Here is a 21085-nt window from a genome sequence, read left to right as displayed (position 1 = left end):
GGTTAGATCATATTAAATCATAATGATAGATAACATGTATGTACGAACTACGAACTATAAATGAATACTTCCAAATATTAATTGCACCAATCATATTTGTCACCAATCTTCAGAAACCATTAAGAAAAAAGACACAAAATACACGATAATAGTACCATCACCGTTATTCCTTCGTAGAACAATATTAGCTGAAGTTTTTCTGAAATTCAATTTCTCAAGTTTAGAAATTTCTCGAGGTTCTAGTTGTAAGACAAGTTGTAAATTGTGGTTACAATGAGTGTTGTTGTTGCAGATCTGGATGAAACCGAGGTCTTCAAAAGAGGCAAGGTCTACAAGGGCGTCTATCTTCTTTCGTTGACCAACAGTTTCAGAGAAAAGCGCCTTGAACTAGCATACCAGCGCTACTCCCACCGGCAGAGGCAGAGATCTCTGATCATAGTCAACCTGGTCGACGCCATCGTCAAACTCGTAGTCGCAGGTACGCCTTAAAAACCGTATCGACTCCTCGATAACGGCCCTTTTTATGTCAGAGTAAAAAATTATAGTGCGGCCGTAAAAAATCTACCCTCTCTCCGAAATGAAAATCCAGAAATAATATTTCTCTAGGGTGAAAGGCCGTCATTACGATATGTCACTGAATTTATTTCCAAAATAGTTCTAACCCTAGTAACAAACCTTGATGTTGCCCATAATTCCTCACTATGAAAAAAACTCACACATCAAGCTCAATATTTTCTTGTCTAATATTTATTAGGATTTACTGTCACACATCAGGTCAGTATGAATGTTGTTTGGGAATTAAAACTATTAATATAACATTAAGAAACCTTCAAAAAATTTACAAAAAAAATAATATCGTCGTATGAGAGTCGACAGACTTATTTGAATAAGGGAGCAAATTAAAGATGAGCCAGCAACTTCGGAGGAACTCCTCGAATTCAATTTGCAATGTCTATTGGTAACCCGACCCCGGCCCATTAGAAGCACGGGAGAATCGAACATCTGTTATCCAAGGATTAGGGCAGGGCATTGTCTAGAACTTAGCTGTGTTTGACGTCCTTCGCTTTCCACGATGTGTACGGTTAAATTTGCATTTACGTGCCTCTGGGTACATGTGTGTTCGAGATAAATATCGCCATCATTTGATAACTATTAAACGCAGCATTTTAAATGTTGATAACTGAAGTGTTTCAAAATTTTAACTGAGAATGTGGAAAATTTATGAGAAAAAATGTCTGTTTAAATTATTTGGTTTAGTATAATATCACAACACAAGAATAAATGTATATATTACATAAATATAAAGGTTACGTGTGAAAAATTCTTGTTATCATAATTTAGAAGTATTTCTACAAGGAACAAAAGATAACATCAGTTTTCATGGAAAAATCTCAATACAAAAAGTTGTAGTTTTCAGGTTATGGTACCATACTTAAAACATTTACATTGATTTATTACTCTATCAACAGATTTTTGTATTCAAACTAAGGTCAAGTATTTAAGTATTTTCAGGAAGCACGATTTTTTTGTGACCTTGTTAAAAATAATAATACTTTATTAAAATAGAAAAATATAACAATTGGTACAAAGTATAATAAGCATGGCTAGGAGCCGTCTGCTGAGTTAATGCATAATAAAACTTTTAATTATAGATATTATATAAACAAAATAAAACAAATGAGAAGAAAAAAAGTCATATAAAGTGTGAATGACAAGAAAAAAAAATGAAGGAATAATAGTAAAATTTAAAGGAAACTTGTTATTTCTTCAAAAACTTTAGTACAGTATGTAACTGCTTACAATTAATTTCATAGTGTCGACAATAATTGCATATCTGAACGCTACTGGGGAGCTACTGGAGTTCACTCTACAGGCGTGCCGAGCAAAAGATATTAAAAATGAGGGATTTTTGATTGATGAGATATTCAAGAAGTTCAGCTCTGGAAAAAACGGGCTTTCCCAAATATGATCACACAGTTCTGAAAGTAGTGAGCAAATTCCCAGAAAGTGATACACATTTCCCCGTGCATTACTGTTACAGAGAGGACAGATTTCATTGTATGGGTCATTTACAACCCAGGGTTTAAATTTCAGATATAACAACTCCCCTCTTAATTTAAAAGAGCCATCAAGAGTCTCTAAGGTTAAGGTTCTGAGAAAGTCTGAGTATGAAGGACAATGAGTGCTCCACGAAAATTGCCTATACAAGCAAAACCTTTCTGTACTTTTTACTCTATGCGTAACCACTTCACGATGAACTTCGTTTATTTTATTGAGTAGTTTTAAAAGTTCCAAGAGAATCTCGTGAACATCGGAATTTTGAAGAGGGCAAGAATATTTTTGTGCTAGAGATGGCCATTGCATGAACCAGGAAATGTTCTTTCTAATTATCTGTCTAGCCATGGTTTTAGGCAGACGATGATCCGGAAGGCTCAGAACCTTACGTAAATATAATCGATTGTATTTAGTGGTGTATTGACCAAATTACCACTTTCAATTAAATAATATTTTTATGTAAGGTTTTGGTTGAAATGAAAAAGTTAGTGTCACAAGCGGGATTCGAACCCACGACCTTCGGCTGGGTGGATTTAATATATAAAACGAAGTATAACTTCACTAGTTTTGAAATTCGACAAAATTCGAAAGTTTGTAGGTTGTGATGGGTGTTGGTGTCAGAGAGGATCGAAGTCACGATAGCTTAAGTGCTAGAGCAGCGACATATTTATCCGAAGGTCGTGGGTTCAAATCCCGCTCGTGAGGCTGACTTTTTTATCTCAACCAATAGAAGGGAGAACGTATATGAAAAGAGAGGGGGCAAACTGGATTCAAGGATTATCATATAACTTGGGGAAATAGATGGTAGACTGAGAAGCTTCTTCACAAAAAGTCTTTGAAATTTTTCAAAAACGTCATAACCCTGGAAGACCCAGACTTGAGCGCGGTGACCTTGTGACATTAGCCAAAGGGGCCAAGCCAATGTATCCACAAGGACCTTCTCATTTGTAAAAATTGACTTATTTTAAAAGCATTACGAGGATATTTTTTTGAGATATGGATAAAAACCATAACATCTAGACTTGGAAAAGTCCACACCTCCCAAACCTGTGGAGCTAAACTTGCTCAAAAAGCGTCAAATCTAATTGGTTATGTAGAAATTTATTTCAAAGGGTTCGATGGGCATTATAATTATAACATGGGGGCATTGGTGGCCGCAACAGTTTAGGTGTTGACCCGGCGCTCATCACTGTAAAGTAAAGGTCCCAGGTTCGAATCCAGCGGCCCTGCATTCGAACCTGACATATTTACAAATGGGCTTTTTTTTTTAAAACACCGCCACCCTGAGGGTTTATATGACCTCTGCTGTTGCGAACCCTCGTAAAATTAATAATAATAACATGTTTGATCCCGTATTTTCAATTTACTTACTTTTTATTGATCACGGCTTAATAGTTGTATTAACCGTATCAAAAATGATCTTCGAATTGTAATATAAAAATAAAATTTTTTTATTAAACATTTTCGTCCTTTCTGGGAAAACGCCTTAAAAATTGAACATCGACTTATCAGCCTGCTGTCGTTTTCTCATTTCCAGACATATTCTCTTTGCTCCTATTGCCGGAAAATCCACGACTTTTGACCCCTGGCTAATGGACAATGGTTCATGTATTATTTTTAACATGGCGTACCCTGTGTCGTGACACCGAGAAGAACGGAATGTGTACTATTGCCAGTAATTGAATATCCGAAAACGGGCATGTAAGCACATATTATGAATTCATAACGTTTCGCGTTAAATTGAAAATAAATTACCTTCCTTCTTTCTTTGTTGACATCGATAAGCCAACGTTTAAAAAACGACGAAACGTTGTTTACGCAAACGTTATAAATAGTACCGCCTCGAAATAAGCCTCGCATAAACAGAAATGTCATTTTATTTAACCTAAACATCCTTTTTTCAACAAATAAAATAATTCTTACATTATAATCTTTGACATAAAACTATAATTAGTCATCCTTTGATAAATACTGCATACTATACTCGGACAACCTGTTGTGATCATTTGTTTGTGTGTTTTTGCTGTTCACCGGTATAAAAACTCTTACAGCTATTACTTAATTAAACGATTATTAAGATGGTCATTCTACTTGTTTTCTTGAACATTAATTACTTTTCAGTAATCATTTTATATATACTTTTTTTTAAATCACAACAGGTCCCTTACACAGATCTTTAGCCGTTACAAGGATATTATAACGTTACCGGGATGGACCGCTGGGCGGCGATCTGGTTTTATAGAGATTTATTATTCTATATGTTTAATAAAAGTAACCTGATAAAATAATTGAACGATTAAGTTAACAATTTCAGATAAATGATTTAACCACATACAGTTACAAATTATAATAATAACATCCTAAATATTAACAATAATTATAACAACAATAATCATAACAACGATCTTAAACAAATAATATCAATTATAACAATTTTTATTNGATTTATTATTCTATATTTCTTAATAAAAATAATCTGGTAAAATAATTGAACGATTAAGTTAACAATTTCAAACCAACAATTTGAGATAAATGATTTAACCACATACAGTTACAAATTATAATAATAACATCCTAAATATTTAATTTTAATAATTATAACAACAATAATCATAACAACGATCTTAAACAAATAATATCAATTATAACAATTTTTATTATTTTTGTATATTTTTTTAAACTATTTTTTGACTCTAAAATTGTAAGGGAACTATAAAACAATTAAATAAACATATTAACAAATTAATATCAACAATCCTGATACACAATTTGCCTATATACAATTTATCCATTTAATAAACAATTTGAAAACACACAATCCATACAAATAATTTCACTATATACAATTTATAAATTATAACATGCAATTTGTAACCTGGTCGGTTTTACAACAATTTAACCAATTTAAACTAATTATAACAAATTTTTATTTTAACAATGAACTTGTAAGGGAATAATAAGCAATTATATAAATACTATGATATATAATAATATAATATAATTAACAACTTAAAATGAACAATCATAATACATAATTTGGCTACATATATTTATAGATTATTATTTTGTGAACTGTCCTTACCCTTTATTTCATATACATAATTTACAAATTTTGTAAACTGTTCGTAATTGTACTTATTTTTTGTGAGTATCACCAATTTGTTTTCGTCATCTGTTTTACTTTTTATTTTCGTTTCTAGTTCACTTCTTTTTTGCTGGTATATTTTGCATTTCGTAATTATGTGTTCACTGCTTTCTATTTCTCCACATCGGCATAAATTAGTGTTTTTTATTTTGTACTTGTACAAGTAACTATTAAACTCCCCGTGCCCAGTCAGGAACTGGGTTGTTTATACTCGGACAACCGGTCAATTATTTACAAATGTTACAAAGATTTACATAGACGCTTTATTTGAATATAAACAGCCATGTCAGGTTTTTTTATGTCTGTGAAATAAATAGTATTAAAACCCGTAATGTTCTAGATGTAATGTAGTACAATATAACTGTATAAATAAATAAATAAATAAGTATATACATATATACATATTTATAAACATGTATTGTATAAATATATTTATATATTTTTATTTATTTTATGTATAAATAGTGTTCTTTTTAAATGGCTCGGCTGAATTCCTCTTGAACCAATGACGCTCGACACATCAAACAAACAAAAAATACGTGTTTAATATTTTTTAGTTTCAAATTTTTACCTTTTTTGTAGAAAAATTATACAAGGTACCTCAGACCCAGTTCAACTTCAAAATTTTAAATACGACCCTATAAATTCTGACACATCATTTGAAAGGATTTATTACGCTGAAAACAATGGTGCAAGCGGATTGTAAATTGGTAAAAAATGACAGTGTTATGGCAAAAATAAGTCTCGAAGTCCCTGGAAAAGATGAGAGGGATACGTCTTGAAATTGTAAGTCCGGAATAAATCTCTAATTTTTTTTTCGAAAACCTAAAACCCTTCCAACATTTGGGAGAAGGGAATTAGGATTTTCGCGAACGTACAGTAAAATGTTCGGTTTCTTGTCGGAATTACGCTGACAGTTTCTTTATGCCATGACTTTGTCATTTTTGACAAATTTAAAATCCTATTTCACCATTGTTTTCAGCGTAAAATATCCTTTAAAATAATATGGCAGGATGTATAGGGTGGTATTTAAAATTGTAAAGTTGAACGGTGCCTGCGGTACCCTTTGCTTCTGCCCCCGGTACATTTTTCTCCAAAAGAAAAGGTAAAAATTGAAACTAGACAAAAATATTCAACATGTATTTTGTTAATAACGTCATTGGTTTAAGAGAAATTCAGCCGTGTCTTCTATAAAGTCACTCAGTATGTATAAATAAATAGATGGCTACATACATAATTACACAATTGCTAACGATTTTGTTTGTATTTGTTTACATCACTCCATCATATAATTATATCATTGTCCACGAACAGCCTGCACAGGTTTTTTTTATTTGATTTTTTTCTACTTCCTTTAGCGTGTCAGCCACCCTGGATGGAAGATTGACTTCATGTTTTACAAGGTTTTCAAAAAAGTTTTCCCTGCCGTTGTTGTTTTAGGACATGCTAACAGCATATGATATGCATCCGCCATGGTTCGATTGTTACAAGAAAATAACAGAGAGACTAACATTTTCAATTGATTAGACGAGGTGGAAGATAATTATGGTCCAATCTTAGCCTAATTCTTGTTGTTAATTTCCTCCTTGAGATATTTGGGTGTGTAAATCATGTCTTTGTACTAATCGGTCGGATTAGAGCGTAGTACTTTCCCTTCGATCTACTTAAGCTATGATCGAGCGGCGCTCGTTGCTATTTTATCAACTTTCTCGTTATATTTGTGGCCGTCATGCCCGTTGACCTACATCAAACATACCTCCTGAGGTTCATCAACAATTTCTTGATATGTAAAATGATCGGGTCTTTGAGGATACTTTGGTTCTCAAGTGCAGATAGGACACTTAGACTGTTTGATCGGTTTATGGAGAAATTGGATTCACTATCATTTCTGAATTTAAGTGCTTGTAGGATTGCGATCGCTTCGGCCGAAAATATTGTTGCCATTTTGGGTAATTTCAATTGCCGTCTTTATTCCTTCTTATATCCAAAAACGCCACTCCAACTTCTTCAGATTTGGAGCCATGCGTATATACAGTTAGGTTCGTTGGACAAAACCCGAGTTCCCGAGATAACTGTACAACTTCTTCTTTTCCAATTGTGTCCGTATGATTGGCAATCATTTCAGGGGCGAATCTTATTATTTTCCATGGAATGATGTCTTGCCTGATTATAATTAAAAAATGACTGTTCCAAGAGGTAAAACTATTTAACATATTATTTTCCAACGTTGGAATCATCAGTTTTGTTAAGGCCAACTCGTCATTTCTCAGATTATACTACTTATGTGATTGATTTTTTTTTTTTTTTTACTCTAGTTTATACGTCACCTAAAATATAAAACGTTTTCCTTTGTTAATCTGGGCCTGTTAGAAAGAGGTGGTAGGCTTAAGAACCGATTTCAGGATTTGGGTGGGTGACTTAACTTTATCATAGGTTTTTTGATACGTTCTGTGAATATTTAGTTGCAGTTAGCAGCGAATAATTAACGTTTTTAAATGGCAGAAAAGTAAAAAAGGCATTTTTTTCTGTCTAAAAGTACCTTGTTCGAGATAGTTTGATACCTAAGATTTTTTTTTTTGTTTGACCACAATTCAACACAATTTTTCAAGCTTACGGTTTCTTTTTTCTTATTGCTTTTCTTAAATCACTTCCATTATAAAGAACTAACATGTGGTTAGTGAACTAAAGCCACTTTAGACGATTTTACGAAACAGCACAGGTTGCGTGAATACCCTTCACAATATTATGATATAGCTCCGTATTAGTAAGTAGTATTTTATAATTCCGTAAAAAGAAACAAATGGTCCGAAGGCACGAAGATACGGGAAATTATTTGTAGGGTAATCTAAAATTAAATTTAAAAAGTTCATTTTGGTGACCAACATACAATATCCAGTGCATTCTTTGATGCAAGATGCAAGATCGCGACAACACTGAACGATGTATTTTTTCCTTTTAATATTGTATTTCCCTAATTTTACCAGGTAATGTGTTTAACATTATTTCATTATGTTCTAATCCGGTTCGTAACGGACCAAAATAGTTCGAATATTCAAAAAATACGGGCAGATCAAGATCAAAATGGATTTGCTAAAAGTGGAGTGTATTTGAAAATATGTGTCAGTTGTTATTTAAAACTCATTAACTTCAGGTCGGATGTTCTTTGCTGAAAAGTCACCCTGTAAGTAACGGATGCATAGGAGGGTGAAAACGTCGGGGTGGAAAACTGGACGAAGGGTTCCCTTACCTTTCTTCGTTCTATAAAAATTTGAATTTCCAACGATCATAATTTAAACGATGATCGGCTAGATCCAATGACAAGGCCACGAAAAATAGAAAAACTTCCAAACGAACGAGAAAGCGAAGTAAGGTACAGCACGATAGTCACTCTACAGAATACTACTTCTTCAAAAGTGGGACAGGCCGAGGCAAAATCGGACCGAACTTCGCACTCCAAGTCCAAAATTCAAAGGGCGTAAAGGGTCATAATTTGTCAAGTAAATCTGACAAGGGGACGACCAGGTTGGTGGGAAAACTTTATTGGTGATACAACGCTCCATAGGCCCTAGTTTAACCAACAAAATTTTTTTGAAAGCGGAAATTTTCCGTTTTTTAATATATTTATTTCTGGGGTTCTACTTGCTCAAATCGACTATGTGAATATATGATTTTACAATGATTATTCAGAAATCGTGAGATGCGGTCTGGTGTGATGTAGGTTTCACAAAATAATTTTCTTTATCTTTCCAACGTTTCGATCTTTATTGAGATCTTCTTCAGGGTTCAAAGTGTTTGTCTTCTGTGTAATTGTGCCATTCTTGCGTGCCGAGTTTACAATTTGAGCCCTGAAGATGATCTCAATAAAGATCGAAACGTTGGCACGATAAAGAAAATGTTTTTCTGAAACCTACATCACACCAGACCGCATCTAACAATTTCTGAATAATTATCGATTAACGGTCACTAATCACCACACATTAAATTTAAACAATACAGACATAGTCTAAAAATAGANCCTGAAGATGATCTCAATAAAGATCGAAACGTTGGCACGATAAAGAAAATGTTTTTCTGAAACCTACATCACACCAGACCGCATCTCACAATTTCTGAATAATGATCGATTGACGGTCACTAATCACAACAAACACCTTTTCTCGTCTTTTCTCTATTTATAATTATTCAGAAATCGTGAGATGCGGTCCGGTGTGATGTAGGTTTCAGAAAAATATTTTCTTTATAGTGCCAACGTTTCAATCTTTATTGAGATCATCTTCAGGGATCAAAGAGTTTGTTTTCTGCGTAATTGTTCCATTCTTGTGTGTCGTGTTGAAAGTTCCCTTTTCTGAAATCTACGTCACACCAGACCGCATCTCACGATTTCCGAATAATCATCGACTAACGGTCACTAATCACCACCCATTTTTCAATATTTTTTGACAATGGATAACATTAAATAACACAATTAAAAACATTTATTTGATTGTTTATAATCGTCAAGCGTCTTTCTTATAACTCACATTCCCTAAGTAACACTTTTTTATTTGTACATTAATTTCATGACAGATTTAGGCTACGGTTATTATATTTAATTTCTAATATTTTTGTTAGGAATAGCGTGCGCTCACGGCCAAGAATTGGGCAGCGAAGACAGACTCATCTGGACAAGCGCAGGGCTCGTCGCGAACGTCACACTGTGCGCCTTGGGCTGTTGGAGGAATTTCGCTAACAATTACCTCCACTGGGCTGCATTAGCGACATGGGCCACACTAAACGTGCAAGGTAATTTGAAATTTTAATTCAACAATGAAATGAACATTTCTGCGCGTGAACGATAATCGCAACCCAAAAAACGACTTACGTGTCATTTATGAAAAGATCCTAGATATTTCGTTTTTGAGTAAAGGTTGACCAGAAAGTACATAACATTGTAACTCAGCAATAAGATGAATTGAAATATTTCATCGGCCACAGAATGTGTTGAAATGCCAAAACGCGTCTAACGGACCAAAGATGGGATGATAGGCCACCAGGATGATCAGAAAAGATCTAACCACACCTAAATTTTCATCTTGGTCATTTTTACATTTCAGGCTTGATATGAACATTTAACAAAATGCAGAATTGAGTCGAAAATAATTGTTAAATATTCTTTATACGTAGAAATTTTCAATTAAAAAATATGCAATATTCAGCTTTAAGCCTTTTAATAAGCATAATCGTTCCTTCCTTTCGGTGCTGGCCGAGTTATTAAGCTTGCTGCCTTACTTAATCTTTGATATTAAAAAATAAATAAATAAACTCGCTAAGCAGTGGTTGCAGACATCAAAGGGACCTCAAATCCTATCTCTACAGGATCCCGTTGGTGCCGGTTTTTTTCCCACAAAACATCCAGGCTGAATAATCTTACCCCATTCTCTTTAAATAATCTCGGTAAACACTTAAAATCAGGTCATTTCGGTAAGTGGGATTCAAAAGATTATCCCATTTTGGAAGTCTCAGTATGTTTGACGCTTTATCGCCCTTGTACAACTTGTACAATACGAACGGTAAAACGTCCATCAGATTAAATCTGATCTCTAAAACGAAGGACAGTAAAACCTAACCAGGATCGGAGGTCTAACCAAAAATTGCCCTTAGCCCGAAAGTGTTAGGTCGTATACAGTAATAACAGGGATGCCCCGAGACATTCATTGCCCATTCAGCATTGAAACAGTCTTGTTTCCCTGAACAACCGTAAATCATAAAAATTTATAGGCCTCGTTGCTTTTGTCTTTTTAAAAGATTTTATCACCGTTGGCACTGAAATCATAGTATGAAATCTTTTTAATAGATGTTCATTTTTAAATTTGCAATCTTTTATACTGCTCTCCTTATTTTGTAAAATGCAATCATCAATATTTCACATTTATTTAAAAAGTACATGTTCTGAGGATAATAAATTAAATAGAAAATGCCGTTGAGTCAAAACTAATATAATTAAAATAATAATAATAATCTTCTAAAAATAACAATATTTAAAATTGACAAAATAATACAATCTCTTTAAACAATACAACAAAAATACAAACCCTTGATGAAAATTAAGTAATTAATTAAACAATGAGAGGAAAGAAAGAAACAATAAACTAACGGGTCATAGATAGTCACGTGCTATACCAATCGATATGAGTAAAGTATCGAGCACTTTCTTTCGATACCGAGTAATTTTGGTATCGAATATTGTCATTCGATACAAGTGCCGTATCGAATACTTTTTGTAGGAAAATATTCACTAAGAGATTTTTCATTGAGTGTTCAATGTTGAATTGTTATTTACCGTTCGAAATTTACTTCTCATCAAACTGGGAATTGACTAAATTACTGTTAAGAGTGCTTACTAGCGGCATATGCCAAGAAAGTTCATCTAGATTTTTAATTGGTGGTTGGTAACTCATAATTCTTTCCCGCGTCGCACTTTCAATTTCAGTAATTTCTTATAAAATGTTTTTGTCTTCAAGTCCCTAAAATGAGTTCGCCTTCCTTCTCGTAGGTATATATTATGGAGAGTGGGCGACCAAGAACCGAGGGATTAAATGCCTGGGTAGACTCGTACCCCCTCCCTCAAAGGTCCGGGACTTGGTCGGCTGTCCTGCATAAATCTCTTGGACCTGTTCACAAACCCCAAGATTTTGGACTATTTAATCTCGGGGAGTAAATTGGTGATGTCCTCTCTTTCAAAGATTTCAAATCTAGACCTAGAATACTATCACACTCTGCGAGGTAGTGCCTTGCCGTTTCTTCTTTTATTTCGCAAAAACGGTAAAAGGGGTCTGGTAGGATACCCATTACGAAGAGGTGTCTTCTCAGTGGGCAGTGGCCCGTCAGAATACCTATCAACCTCCTAATTCCCTTCCTTGAGTTAGAGAATAGCCATTTCGATTCTGCTGGTTTGATCGCCTTAACAAACTCTTTCGATTGCCTGTGTCCGGGGGATAAATTCCACTCCGTAAGGAATTGTTTCATGCCCCAGTTATTAATACTCTCTTTCTCTGTGCTCATAGAGAGAGGAAATACCGGTTGTGGCCCGACAAACGCAGAACCTTCTTTGGCCAGGCTATCCGCCACTTCATTGCCATGGTGTCCTTTATGTGCTGGTATCCAAATAAGAGTTAGCTTGTTCTCAAATCTCGAAGAGATCCTATTGATAAGATCTACAGTTTCCTCCACCAGTCGTGAGATTGACAAATCTTTTTGTAATGACCTAAGACTAGCCTGACTGTCAGAAAAAATTCTAATATCTTTTCCCTTCATTTGATTTTCCATAAGTGTTGTACAACACACATTAATGGCACGGATTTCCGCCTGAAAAACGGAGGTGTTATTACCAAGAGGGGAGGAGATGCTGATTCCTAATTTTCGTATGTAGATTCCTGCACCACTCTCTCTACCTTTAATAAGTGAACCATCTGTGTAGCAGTTATGTTACGATGGTCATCATTCAAACTATAATTGTAATCACAAGGGGTGACTACCTGAAAGTGCATTTTCCCCGAAACCTTCTCGTAGGTAGATTACCTAATCAATCCTCCCAAAAGTAAGTCGTGAGGTTATTTTACTAAGAAAACTGAATCGTTGGTACCTTGTAAACTCTGGGGAATACAGTGGGAATACGTCTTATCTTTTCAAACATTTGAAAACCAAACACCCATTGATCAATTTTCTCAAAACTCGATGACGATAAAATTGAAATATCAATTATATTGAAATGTGTTGGTAGATTTTTTTTGTTCTTACCTACCTATCCACTGAATGAAAAAATACTTAAAAATAAAAAAAACCCTCAATTTTTCGATTATTTTAACGCCTGAGCGTATATTAACCTAAGTCCACAATAGTAAGTTGATCATTTAGGAATATACGAAAAAGTACTCATATGAGTAAGTAATCATTAGAATCGAATAATTTCTGTCGATACTTGAGTAATACCAAATATTTATTTCGATACCAGTATCGAGTACTGGCATCGAATATTTTCGGGTATCCCACGTCACTCGTCATATATACGGTTGATACCAACTCCAAAAAGATACTCTCTCTTTCTTATATTTTATCACACCTCGCACCATGTTAATATGTTATCCTTACAAAATTTTCCTCTTAAATACAATTTACATAAAAGGCCGTTTGACAAGAAATAAAGTGCAAATATAATAAAACTGAAGAAGAGCATCCGAGAAGCTTCTAGGTTGAGTCCCTGTAGGTGTCGTAGGGTACCAATTGTGATATGAAGGTCGAGGCAGTGAAGGTCTCCAGAAAGGGCACTCCTTTGTTGGTCTCCTCCGTCTTCAGCAGTCGTGTCCTGAGGTCCGCTTGGATTCGCTTTCCTCCAAGAGTTTCAGCCAGGTTTTGGTGAATATTTTGCGTAGCTGCGTTCTTGCTGAGATTAAGTAGAGATCTTCCCAAAAGATACTCAATACAATGTGTTGTTCAACATTATGGCCACTTAGGACTTGGGTAGAGGTATCCTGGAGGAGAAGGGTAAATGATTATAGAATAAGTAGAAAATTTCGAATTTATGAATTGCTTGTTCTTTCCTTCATTGTATAGAGTTTTGATTGTTATTTTTATTTTTAAAGGGCCTGTATTTTTTCTGAAAGTATCCGTTTCTCTTTGCAAAGAAAGAAAGGATAACCGATATTAACTCCAAAATAATACTCTCTCTTTCGTATCTTTTAACACGCCTTGGTGGGACACCTCCAACCATGTTAATATTTGACCCTTACAATGTGCAAAATTATTCTGGGTAGTCTTTACTTATAATTAAAACTTTTGAGGTAAGGTTCATCAAAATTTATATCGTATGACGTTTTATTCTATGCAATTTTGATTTATAGTGTAAAACTGTTTGGAATATTATTTTAGAATATAGCAGGACAGGAGAAATAAATAATGGCGAATCAATAGTACAAATAAATCAAGAGGTGAAGAAGCAATAATAAATAACAAAAATGTCGTAGCTCACCTAACAACACAATTCTATTATTTTAAAAGTTGTTTTTCACTATATACTATATATTACATTACATAAAGGATAAATGATAGCTGACCTTTGACAAAAATATATTTGTCAGTATCCGATCTTTTTCTTCAAATATCCCTCTTCTAGTCTTATAAATTGATTTTCTCCTTCTTCTCGTCTATTAAATCGGTCGATTTCTTGGGTGCTAACATTTATGTGGCCGAAGATCGTGGGTTCGAATACCGCTCGTGCCATTGACTTTTTTATCTCAACTAAAAAAACTTTAATTAATTGTAATATATTAATTGGTCAAGCGGACCACGAAATTAGTGAATTTAAACTAATATTTAATTTTTTCAATAAAAAAATAAAACCTGGTTGAAATTTTAAATTAAAAAATTACATTTGCTGTTAATTATACTAAAATACAGAGGGTGGTGAACGCGTCTCAGAATATTTTCTCGTTAAATAAAAATTATTTTGAAATTATTATACTTTTAGGGAAAATTTCAAGAAATATGGAATTCAAAGACAACGAAAAATATTTAAATTTAATGTTCCAATGTCCTACCAAAATGATCCATTTTAAATTGCCAAAAAATTTAGTCGCCTTCTTTATGTTGGCATATTCAATTTTTTTTGCGCATAACAAATTGCTAAAAAGTGGAAAATGTTCTCACTTCTTTCTAGAATTATAGGTAATATTTTTATTTTCCTCCAGGTTTTCTCATATAAATATCACGCAAATAAACTGCTCAACCGATATATTCTTGTTAATTGGATAAAACAAAATAGAAAATACACACCAAAAAATAAATGTTAATCCTCAATTTTAATAACGATTTACTTAAGAATAGCAAACTTGAAGTTTACTCAATTTGTAAACAAACACCTTTTCTCATCTTTTCTCTATTTTAATCCAGTTGTATTCTCTTTAACCATGGAAGGACATCATCTTGAACCAGAAGTTCGCAATATTATTGAGAGAGTCATCGAGGTCACCGATAGGTGGATATCACTGAGGCAGGTGGCGATTCTCAGAGCGTGGTCTCCCGCTCTTTAGCCCGATAAAGAAAGGATTGGATCTTAATATCTATAGGAACTACCCCAGCCAGGACACATGCCTTACACATGACAGTCCTAAAGCCAGAAACACACTTATCCGATGCTACGCCATGCGACGCTACCCGATGCTACCCGACGAAAATCCAAACTCCGATTTTCCATAAGGTTGCATTACCCGCGTGCACATCTGCCCGATGCTATGCCATGCGACGCTACCCGACGCAAATCAAAACTCCGATTTTCCATAAGGTTGCATTACGCCATTACCCCCGTGCACATCAACCCGATGCTATGCCACGCTAACCTACGCGACGCTGTGCGATCCCCACTGTCCAGATTTTCGTCGGGTCGCATCGAATACAGTCGAAGACAAAAGAACCGGACACTCATATTTTTATTCGAATTGTATGTATTATTGTCGTTATATTAAATAAAATAACTTATTTTAATATAAACCAAATTAACCGAAAACAAAAAGTCATCAATTTTTATTTTTAAAAAATTAATTTTAATGGTTTGGTAGAAAATTAATCAAAACACCGGAATACGATTTTTTGATATAATGAATTTAACTAACAATTTATTGTACTCGCTTCGGCGGTACATATACTAAAATTGGAACAATTTATTACACGGTTTTGCTCATAAAATTTAATTAACAATTTATTTCATAGTTTTGCTCGTAAAATTACACCATTTTGTAATGTCGGGTAGCATCAGAACAGGACACTCATATTTTTTGTAGTTTATTTCAAACTAAGTACATGTAATTTTGTCGTTATATTAATTACAACATGTTATTTTAATGTAAACCAAATTAAACGAGATCAAAAATGCATAAGTTTTTATAAACATTGTTTAATTATGATGGTTAGGAGTAACTTTATTTAAAACAATTAAGTTTAACAAACAATTTATTAGATGGTTGTGCTCATAAAATTTAACTAACAATTTATTACAAGGTTTTGCTCAAAATAGTGCATTAAGAACAAAAGATGCGTTGCGATTGTGATAGTGATTATTGTGATAAACGCTGTGGACTGTACGCGACGTGTGCTTGCGTCGGATAGATGTGCACACCCTACCAAAACGTGGCAAGGCGTCGGTAGCATCGGGTAACGTCGCATGGCGTAGCATCGAGTAAGTGTGTTCTTGGCTTAAAGCCTTTTATTACACGTAGTACCATTCTTCTTTGAACACTGTGGAGTTAAGTTGTAACCGTTTGTTAATGCTCTTGCCACACAGGTGCTTCATACGTTAGAATAGACAGAATGGCACCTGAATCAATTGTGTTCAGGCATCAGAACTTATACCCCATTAACTCTCGCCGATGAGTTTAAAAGATTTACAAGTTGACGTGCTCTCTGGCATATATAGGTAATATGTTTATTACAAGATTACTTTTTATTAAATATTATTTCCAAAGATTTTAATTCGTATATCATTTTTAACAGCTTTCCCAGGTTTATTTTAATATCCTCCATCTTACGTTTTTTTAAGAAGTGTGATTGTTTTTTGGTTTGAAAAACACTTTATTGCCTACGAACCATCTTCCTACCAGATATAAACAGATTGTATTTTCAATGTTGGACAGTTTTTTTCGGGCAAGCCAAACCAAAATGAAAACCGAATAAATGAGAATATAAAATAGACTATGGTGGTATAACGGGCAATAAACAGAAAACAAAACAAATGCCAATAAATATCAATCTATACGGGAATTGGAGCTGAAAAGGGAGTTGAAAAATGACACACCATGCCATCGAACCGCGATATTTTTAATTCCAATCATTTTGATGGTTTGAACCGTTTTATAAGTTGACACTGAAATTGGGGCTCGTCAAATAATTTTCAATTAAGTCCTTCTGACGTGCTCGTTCAGCATGTTCGGACAATGAATGAGCCGCAACGATTTCAGCAGAACCATGGTCTAAAGGTCCCCCTCCTCAAATCAAATGGGAAAAGTGCGGCCTCATTCTCTTACTCCATCACCTGTGGAGTTGTTTCAAGGGGAAACAATAAGTTCAGACATCAACGTGAATAAAGGGTTGGAAGAAAGTGTTCGAACGCTTTGACCTATTTCTTTTCATCCGAAGCTGGTATCTTGAATCATTCACACGTAGCAGCCATAGCATGGAACAAAAGGAGTACTCTTTACATGATTATTTTTTCTAAATCACAAAAAAATCAAGAAATTAATTTAAAAAATTTAAATGCCATAGCAATTCAAAAATCCTTAAAAATGTAATAAAAAAAACTGCGCAAAAATGTATAGCGATTTTCATAATTTATTCTATTAATTCGATTATTCCCCGCCACCAGCAACTGAGGAGAAAATGGTGCAGTGAATGTCTAGAAGAGAACTTGCATAAGTGATAGCAGAAGAAACTGGAACTCAGACAGAAACGCGACTCAGCATCTAATTGTTGTTCTCTTCTAGGCGCTCGCTACACAATATTCTCCTGAGTTTCTGGTGGCAGGCTGTTACTGCAAGTTATCTCAAAGAGGCATGCGATGTGAGGCCAACTTTCCACAAACGATCACGAATCGTCTGTATTGATAAAGGCTTTGCCAAACCATCTGGTACTTGATTTAGGATCTGGTGGGCATTATGGAACGGATTCCGTCTTGCAGCGATGACAATATTTCTGTCCTACTTTAGCGTCGTAATGCGGTCCTATCCACTGCCAGGCCTCCTGTTGGCACTTTCAGTCTTTCTGAATCGGGTTAAAGCGCGGGAGACCAACTGCCTCTGTGACATCCACCTATCGATGACCTCGATGACTCTCTCAATAATATTGCGAACGTCTGATTCAAGACGATGTCCTTCCATGGTTAAAGAGAATACAACTGGACTAAAATAGAGAAAAGACGAGAAAAGGTGATTGTTTACAAAATGAGTAATCTTCAAGGTTACTATTTTTAAGTAAATCCGTTATTAAAATAGAGGATTAACATTTATTTTTTTTGGTGGGTATTTTCTATTTTGTTTTATCCAATTAACAAGAATATATCGGTTAATTTCATTGCAAATAGAATAAATTGTGTGGTGATTAGTGACCGTTAATCGATAATTATTCAGAAATCGTGAGATGCGGTCTGGTGTGATGTAGGTTTCAGAAAAACATTTTTTTTGTCGTGCTAACGTTTCGATCTTTATTGAGATCATCTTCAGGGCTGAAATTGTAAACTGGACACGCAAGAATGGCACAATTACACAGAAAACAAACACTTTGAGCCTTGAAGATGATCTCAATAAAGATTAAAACGTTGGCACGATAAAGAAAATGTTTTTTCTGAAACCTACATCGCACCAGACCGCATCTCACGATTTCTGAATAATATTTTGCATTGTATAAATTCATTTTTTTCCACATCCTACATGTATTTGTTAAATTTAAACAATGTTTTGAAATCCCGGGCCCTGAAGATGATCTCAATAAAGATCGAAACGTTGGCACGATAAAGAAAATGTTTTTCTGAAACCTACATCGCACCAGACCGCATCTCACGATTTCTGAATAATATTTTGCATTATATAAATTCACTTGTTTCCACATCCTACATGTATATGTTAAATGTAAACAATGTTTTGAAATCCCAGGCCCTGAAGATGATCTCAATAAAGATCGAAACGTTGGCACAATAAAGAAAATGTTTTTCTGAAACCTTCATCACACCAGACCCTACCTCACGATTTCTTAATAATTATAAATCGAGAAAAAACGAGAAAAGGTGTTTGTTTACAAAATGAGTAATCTTCAAGTTTACTATTCTTAAGTAAATCCGTTATTAAAATTGAGGATTAACATTTATTTTTTTGGTGTGTATTTTCTATTTTGTTTTATCCATATATCTAAAATAAAGAAATTTGGCTCACAAAAGATAGCAAGAATTTTTAAATTAACTGAGTAATAAACTGCTCAAAAATGAATAAGGATATTTTAATTTATTATATCAATTTTAATGATATTAACCGATATATTCTTGTTAGTTTTGAAACAATTGTGTCTAATTAACTGAGTATGTCTAATAATTTTTAATACTATAAACCTGTAGGTTTTTCCCTTTTAATATAACTTTTTCCACAACATTGCCATTTTGTTTTAAATAAAACCATTATAGATTGTTAGTTTAAAACTGTTTCAACATTTTTGTAAGCTCCAGATTATCCGCTTCCAATATAGGCCGCATAACCAGCAGATAGTGTCCTTAATTAGCACGTGCAATTCGAATATTAATCCCATTGCATTACAGTGAAGTCGTTATCTCTTACATAATTATCCTTTTATTTAGACTGTAATCCGATTATTATGATATTTCATAGTATTGAATGCACATTTATTCTTCACCGTCCTGTTTTGTAGTATACATTGAATAAGGGTTGTACAAAAAAAATTTTAAAGTTTAACAATGTACGCCCGTTTCGGCTGTGGTTTGTGGTCAAACGTGTTTCAACTTTTCCTCGCGATAAATGAAAGCTTTTTTCCTGGTTTTTTCTTTAATTACGACAGACTTGAAATTATTTTACATCTATCCATTACTACTGTCCGTTTCTCTGGATACTCGCGAGAAAGAGTCTATTCCGATTTATGAAACAAAAACGGTTCATCAGGGTTCTCATAACTGAATCGAAATATTTCGGAAAAGGCTTTTATCGATCGGATTATCCCTAGTGTTAAAGATCAGAATCCTAACCGCAGAGATAAGCTTATTGCCAAACGAGATGATTGATTGGGAAATTTGTTGTGGCTTCTATTGCAGTTTTTATTGCCTCGTAATCCGTCCATCAACACGGCTCAGGTTTTAATTAATGTATAAAAACAGTACTTCTCTAACTTTGACTTTCTAGGGGAAAGTTTCGCCAGAAGATTTTCCGCGACCGTAATGAACGAACTGCCAAAAGTATCCGATTATTGTTTGATGTTTCTCTGAAGAATAAATAACCGCGGGGAGCCGCTGTCTGATATGTTCCGATATGACGGTCGTAAACGTCAACCGAGGCCGGATCAGTTTAATTAATCCAAACTTTACTTAATGGGAGGTTTATCGTTACCAGTTGTTGGACCGTTAATTGTTACTAATGACCGTCCTGCGGGCAATTTACCCGTCTCGAATCGAGAATGATGTATGGACCTGACACTCCTTTAAATCATGAGCCTTTCTTGACCGTTGAAATTTCAAATTCGTGAAAATTTTCCAAATTCGGAAACGATGTGCCGTTTATTTTATTGTATTCTATTTCTAGTAATTTGAAGTGAAACTTTACAAAATCGGTTTATTAGGCGAACCATCCCACGCTGCACTGTTGTAAGCCGACTTTATGGTCTGACTCGCCGGTTTCGGTATTTCGCCATCTTCAGAGTACGATAAAACGTTTAAGAAAACTGAGTGACTAATGGTCATTCAGACAACGATTGATTAACAGACTAGAATAATAGGACTTAGGATGTCCTAGATAATATGAAAAAACTTTGCGTTGGTGTCCATGATATGCGAATATCATTCCCAAATCCTCCCTTAAGTGAAAAAATATTCAAAATGCCAATCACAATCAACGAGACAATTAGGACTTTTGATACGAACAACTAATGAATTAACACCTTTCAATTAATTAATCTTTATGTAATGTATTGGTTGGAATGAAAAAGTCAGTGTCACAAGTGGGATTCGAACCCACGACCTTTGGCTCAATAGGCCACTCTAACCACTTGAGCTATCGTGACTTCGATCCACCTGGACACCAACTCCCCATCTCAACCGAGAAACTTTCGAATTTTCCCTCCTTTTTTCCGTTTTTCAAATGTCGTGTAATCAGG

At 34.4% G+C, this 21085-nt stretch overlaps 1 protein-coding gene across 4 annotated transcripts in view; it reads left to right on the top strand.

Moving 5' to 3' along the window:
• The window catches only part of LOC106663679 (adenylate cyclase type 8-like), a 261838-nt gene that overhangs the window by 226237 nt on the left and 14516 nt on the right, over positions 1-21085 (top strand). For all 4 annotated transcript variants that reach the window (XM_014388701.2, XM_014388699.2, XM_024227503.1 and 1 more), the window contains 2 exons: positions 293-478; positions 9812-9982. In XM_014388701.2, the coding sequence (XP_014244187.1) occupies positions 293-478; positions 9812-9982 (357 nt within the window). The remainder of the gene's footprint in view (positions 1-292; positions 479-9811; positions 9983-21085) is intronic.

This window comes from Cimex lectularius, unplaced genomic scaffold (genome assembly GCF_000648675.2).
Source record: "Cimex lectularius strain Harlan isolate CLEC.00 unplaced genomic scaffold, Clec_2.1 scaffold116, whole genome shotgun sequence".
Classification (NCBI taxonomy): Eukaryota; Metazoa; Arthropoda; class Insecta; order Hemiptera; family Cimicidae; genus Cimex; species Cimex lectularius.
The sequence above is the reverse complement of the archived record's forward strand: the minus strand, read 5'-3'. Positions and strand labels throughout refer to the sequence as shown.